At 38.3% G+C, this 6,784-nt stretch overlaps 1 protein-coding gene across 2 annotated transcripts in view; it reads left to right on the plus strand.

Annotated features, from left to right (window-relative positions):
- Positions 1 to 6,784, plus strand: part of UNC80 (unc-80 homolog (C. elegans)) — a 251,121-nt gene that overhangs the window by 20,278 nt on the left and 224,059 nt on the right. For both annotated transcript variants that reach the window (XM_011966529.1, XM_011966530.1), the window contains exon 7: positions 3,287 to 3,426. In XM_011966529.1, coding sequence (XP_011821919.1) covers positions 3,287 to 3,426 — 140 coding nt within the window. The remainder of the gene's footprint in view (positions 1 to 3,286; positions 3,427 to 6,784) is intronic.

The raw sequence follows: 6,784 nt of genomic DNA on the forward strand, positions 1-6,784 counted from the left end.
AATGAGTTGTGCTTTATCTCAGTGGCTTACATGTAACACTCAATAAGTGTTAGTTATCATTACATCCCAGATTAAATAACATATCACCTTGTTCTCAATTATTGAATCCCCTAATGTTTGTTAAGTAACTCTAATGTAGGTAGAATAATGCTGCCGGAGGTCAGGAAGAGGGAGTTGGAAGGAGTTATAAGATAGTCCTACCCCTTAAGGAATCTTAAAGTTTAATGAGGGGTCAAGACTAACCCACATAAAACAGAAGGTGCAAAATATGATATAAGATGCAGAATATAATTCAGTGCAAATTTGTCATGTTTGATCAAGAAAAGAAAGAAATGAAGGCCAGAGTAATTGAAAGCTACATAGAAATCGATACTACCATTAACTTATGGCATTAAATGAACTGCTTTGACTTTCAATTCAACATGTGCAAAGTGAAACTTGCTGCCTTCCATCAAAATTGAATCCTCTTTCCAACTGTTACTGCTGCCAGGAAGATTATCACTCTTTTTACCCTTCAACCTAGAAATTTTGGAGTCCTATTACATCTACCATTTACTGAGCAATTACTAAGTACAGACACTGTGATTTATATGCTGTAAGATGTATATATTTTTCACATTTAACATATTTGAAATTGAGTATGCTTGACAATCTTTGGCCTTTTATAATCTCCCTACTGGTAGCTGTCTTGATATGGTTGTAATTCTTGTGCAGCATGAATTTGGTCATTTCCAGCATCTAAATTTGCATCATCAGGGTCAGTGGATTATAAGCATATGTCAGAGGGAATAGTGGAGAAGTATTTCAAGAGATAACACTCTTGATACAGAGGAGGTTATTCTTTGGAAAAACTCAAATATTAACAATTCGGGGTTGAAAATTTTAAATGTGAAGTAGTTTTAGGAATACCTACACCAATTTATTTCACTTATACTTTCCTCTTACATATACACAGGATGGAAATAGAATAAAAAAGCTGTGCCTAAATAAATGTAAAATAGCTCTTTCAACAAGTATAAAATTAAAAATCCCCAATGATAGAAATAAAATGTCCTAGTTTAATTAGCAGGGTATTTTTTTCTTAACGTTACATAAAATAATGATGTGTCTTCTAAATGATGACATCTTAGATACAATGAAATACATACATCTCATATTATGTTATACTTAATCCTCTTGATTTGATTTCCTGCTAAGTCATATTGTCTTCTTTTCTTTATGTTGCTCAGATGTTTTCTTTATTCTTTATGCCCACTGCAATCCTCTAAATCCAGGCCCTCATAACTAAAATGCAGTTGAACCTACCTAATTGAATTTTCTACTTCTAGACTGTTCTTCTTTGCATAAATACCACTAATAATTCCTGACTAATTTCCTAATATATCATTTATTTATTAACTCACCATTCCACGTAAGGCATTTTATGCAAGTGCCATCCTTTTATCATGTCCCTTTCTCCTTAGGAACCTATAGTGGATCCTATTGACTGTCGCTGCAAGACCAAATTCCTCTCCCTGTTTTTTTGTGCCTCCCACCACTTGGCACCACCTTTGCTAAGTGACCCTGTTTCTGATTATCCCTTCAGTCAGTTATCTATTATCTCTTAACTTACAGTGCCTGCTCATTTTAGCCTCCAAATCCTTGCTCAGATTGTTTCCTCTAACTAGAATCTTCTCTTTCTTTCATCTAAATTTTATCCTTTTAAGGACCAATTAAGATCTCAATTTCCCCTAAACTCTTGTCCAATTAGTCTAAGCCTGCACTGTCCAATATGATAGCCTCTAGGCCTGTGTGGCTATTGAACACTTGAAATACAGCTAGTCTGAATTGAGAGTGTAGAATGTACATCAGATTTTGAAAATGTAATATAAAATAGAATGTAGACTTGGCACAGTGGCTCATACCTGTAATTCCAGCACTTTAGGAGGCTTAGGCAGGTGGATAGCTTGAGCCTAGGAGTTTGAGACCAGCCTGGGCAATATGGCAAAACTGTGTCTCTACTAAAAATAGAAAAATTAGCGGGGCATAGTGGCACACGCCTGTAGTCCCAGCTACTTGGGAAACTAAGTGGAGAGGATCACCCAAACCTGGGACATGGAGGTTGCAATGAGTCATGATCACACCACTGCACTATGAATTGGGTAAGCGAGACCCTGTCTTAAAAAAAAAAAAAAAAAGTAAACATCTTAATAATTTTTGTATTGATTCTATGTTGAAATGATAATTAGGGGTCAAAAAGAATATATTATTAAAAACAATTTCACCTGTTCATTTTCACTGTTTTTAATGTGGTCTCTACAAAATTTAAAATCAGATATGTGGCTGTTTGTGGCTTGCATTATATTTCTATTGGACATGTTTCTCTGACCTATACTTACCTGTCTTGAGACATAACTGTAAGCTCATGAGCTTAAGGGTCAGATTCATCTAATTTTTTAAATCTCTCAAATCACCTAACATGAGGCACAGATAGTATGCTTATGCTAAAGAATTTTATGGTCAAGTTCAGAAGACTTAATTCATGGAATTTCTAGCTGTATTTGTCTCTTTTCCCATCATGATTGAATAACGCCTTATTTTGGTGTGTAAAAATTAAAATTGTAAGGGCTAACCTTCCAGATAGATTGTTGAGGGTCTTTATACTTTAGTAAAGAATTTCACCTATAATATCTATGGAAAAATATCTCACATTACCTGGGCAGAATTACATTTATCAGCTAAATGTAATTAAAATAAGCTACCTGGTAACAGAACTGCTGAATTGTACTTATAAATCAGAATAAAGGTCATTGTGTCTGATTAGGAAAGTGTATTGCATCTCTCCACTGATGAATGAAGAAAAAAGTTAACCTTGTACTTCTGTTCTCATGTTCTGGCTTCAATTTGATTAGCTCCTAGTAACCTAGTGCTTCTATTTTAGCCTCATGTTTCCATTCAGTTCACCTTAGTATGATGAATTCTTGATGTGTAACTCTCCTGTAGATACTGGGTACGGAAATGAAAAAGAAAATAATTAAGAACAAAATGAAACAAAATATATGAAATTACTTTGCCTGATGCTTGAAATGACACGGGTGATCCCTAGAAGTCTGTTTCTATTCTCTCTGAGATGAAATCAAAATCTCTTGGCCCATAATATCATAATTAACTATGGTGAAAAAAAACCCCATATATGGAACCATGTTATGGTATGGTAGCTAATTCTAAAGGATATAGCTACAGGGAAAACAAAAAACAAAAAAAACAAAAAAAACAAAACCTAATCTGCTATCTCTACCTCCAAAAGGGACTCCAGGTGGTTTGTGAAACATTCCAGTCAGATTCCATCTCACCCAAGGCCACCATTTCAGGCTGCCACCGAGGAAACTCCTTTGATGGAAGTCTGTCCTCCCAAACTTCCCAGGAAAGAGGCCCATCACATTCCAGGTACCTGACTGCAATGTTAGGGACAAAATGTGTCACTGGTCACCAAAAATCAAATATGCATTTTAACTACTTTTATAGCCTCTGTTCGTTACAATATGTGTTTGCATAATATGTGTATACATATTATTGGTCAAGGTATAATTAATAATTGTAGAAATATGCTATGAATGGCTTTCTTTTAAACAAACTAGGGCAAAAGTGGAAAGAAGCTTCTAATTAATGAGATGTCTGAATTAGATATTAGTTAAAATGTTTAAGTGCAGAACTCAAATGATTTTATCAGAAGATTATGTTGCAGAGATGTTAAAGGATCTGTTTTAATGTATAAGGATATTTTATACCGCTAGATCCTTGTATTAAAATTAGTGCTTCTAAATTACATAGGAATTTAAAAGTCTATTCTTTGTAAATATTCTAACCCTGCCCCTGTTATTTGGTGTACGTAGTGAATTTGCTTACAAACACCTTCCCCAGAAACAAGAAATAGTCTATTTATTCTTATTCCCTGTTGAAATTACAGACACCTGGAGTCATGAGGTTTGACACTCTACCTATGGGGCAAGAGCTCCTGAGACCATTTGTATATCCCTATTTTCAAATAAAATTATAGCCTAGTAACGTATAGTATTTTAAAAAGGAACATTTTTAAGACTAGTTTTATTGAGATGTAACTTATATACTGTAAAATTAACCTATTTTAAGTTTACAGTTTGATATGGTTTGGCTGTGCCCCACTAAATCTCAACTTGAATTGTATCTCCCAGAATTCCCATGTGTTGTGGGAGGGACCCAGGGGGAGGTAATTGAATCATGGGGGCCAGTCTTTGCCAAGCTATTCTCATGATAGTGAGTAAGTCTCACGAGATCTGATGGGTTTATCAGAGGTTTCTGCTTTTGCCTCTTCTTCATTTTTCTTTTGCTACCACCATGTAAGAAGTGCCTTTCACCTCCCACCATGATTCTGAGGCCTTTCCAGCCATGTGGAATGGTAACTCCAATTAAACCTATTTATGTTCCCAGTTTCGGGTATTTATCAGCAGCATGAAAACGAACTAATATAGTAAATTAGTACCAGTAGAGTGGGGCATTACTGAAAAGATACCCAAAAGTGTCGAAGCAACTTTGGAAGTGGGTAACAGGCAGAGATTGGAACAGTTTGAAGAGCTCAGAAGAAGACACGGAAATGTGGGAAAGTTTGGAACTTCCTAGAGACTTGTTGAATGGCTTTTCCCAAAATGCTGATAGCGACATAGACAATAAAACCAGGCTGAGTGGTCTCAGATGGAGATGAGGAACTTGTAGGGCACTGGAGCAAAAGTGACTCTTGTTATGTTTTAGCAAAGAGATTAGTGGCATTTTGCCCCTGCCCTAGAGATTTGTGGAACTTTGAACTTGAGAGAGATGATTTAGGTTATCTGGCAGAAGAAATTTCTAAGCAGCAAAGCATTCAAGAGGTGACTTGGGTATTGTTAAAGGCATTCAGTTTTAAAAGGGAAACAGAGCATAAAAGTTCAGAAAATGTGCAACCTGACTATGCAACAGAAAAGAAAAACCCATTTTATAGGGAGAAATTCAAGCCAACTGCAGAAATTTGCATAAGTAAGGAGCAAGGAGCCTAATGTTAATACCCAAGACCATAAGGAAAATGTCTCCAAGTCATGTCAGAGACCTTCACAGCAGCCCCTCCCATCACAGGCCCAGAGACCCAGGAGGAAAAAGCAGTTTCGTGGGCTGGGCCCAGGGTCCTCGTGCTGTGTGCAGCCGAAGGACTTGGTGCGGTGGGTCCCAACTGCTACAGCTTTGGCTGAAAGAGGCCAATGTACAGCTCAAGATGTGACTTCAGAGGGTGGAAGCCCCAAGTCTTGGCAGCTTCCATGTGATGTTGAGCCTGCAGGTGCACAGAAGTCAAGAATTGAGGTTTGGGAACCTCCATCTAGATTTCAGAAGATATACAGAAATGCCTGGATTCCCAGGCAAAAGTTTGCTGTAGGTCCAGGGCCCTCATGGAGAACCTCTGCTAGGGCAGTGCAGAAGGGAAATGTGGGGTTAGAGGCCCCACACAGAGTCCCTGATGGAGTGCTGCCAGGTGGAGCTGTGAGAAGAGGGCCACCGTCCTCCAGACCCTAGAATGGTAGATCGACTGACAGCTTGGATCATGCACCTGGAACAGCTGCAGACACTCAACACCAGCCTGTGAAAGCAGCCGGGAGGGAGGCTGTACTCTGCAAAGCCACAAGGGTGTAGCTGCCCAAGACCATGGGAACCCACCTCTTGCATCAGCATAACCTGGATGTGAGGCCTGGAGTTAAAGGAGATCATTTTGGAGCTTTGAAGTTTGACGGTCCCGCTGGACTTTGGACTTGCATGCCCCCTGTAGACCCTTTGTTTTGGCCAATTTCTCCCATTTGAAATGGCTGTATTTACCCAATACCTGTACCCCCATTGTATCGAGGAAATAACTAACTTGCTTTTGATTTTATAGGCTCATAAGCGGAAGGGACTTGCCTTGTTTCAGATGAGACTTTGGACTGTGGGCCTTTGGGTTAATGCTGAAATGAGTTAAGACTCTGGGGGACTATTGGGAAGGCATGGTTGTTTTTGAAATGTGAGGACATGAGACTTGGAGGGACCAGGAGTGGAATCATATGGTTTGGCTGTGTCCCCACTAAATCTCAACTTGAATTGTATCTCACAGAATTCCCATGTATTGTGGGAGAGACCCATGGGGAGATAATTGAATCATGGGGGCCAGTTTTTCCTGTGCTATTCTCATAAGTCTCAGTGAATAAGTCTCACGAGATCTGATGGGTTTATCAGTGGTTTCCGCTTTTGCTGCTTCTTCATTTTTCTCTTGCTGCCACCATGTAAGAAGTGCCTCTCACATCCTGCCATGATTCTGAGGCCTCCCCAGCCATGTAGAACTGTAAGTCCAATTAAACCTCTTTATATTCCCAGTTTCAGGTATTTCTTTATCAACAGCGTGAAAATGAACTAATACACAGTTTAATGACTTTTAGTAAATTTACAGAATTGTGCAACTACCACTGCAATCCAATTTAAGAATACTTTCATCACCCAAAAAAGTCCCTTGTGCCCATCCCTTGTGTCACTCCCATTCCCATTCCCACACCCAGCCCCAGGTAACCACTAATACACTTTTTATTTCTATTGGATTGCATTTCTAGACATTTCATATAAATGGATTCATACAGTCTGTGGCCTTTTGAATCTGGCTTCTTTCACTTAGCATAACCTCTTAGCATAATCTCTTTTTGAGATTTACCCACATTATAGCATGTATTAGTAATTCATTCCTTTCTATTGTTAAATAATATTCTTTTTTTTCTTTATTTCTTCT

The sequence above is a fragment of the Mandrillus leucophaeus genome, unplaced genomic scaffold, assembly GCF_000951045.1.
Source record: "Mandrillus leucophaeus isolate KB7577 unplaced genomic scaffold, Mleu.le_1.0 Scaffold763, whole genome shotgun sequence".
Taxonomy (NCBI): Eukaryota; Metazoa; Chordata; class Mammalia; order Primates; family Cercopithecidae; genus Mandrillus; species Mandrillus leucophaeus.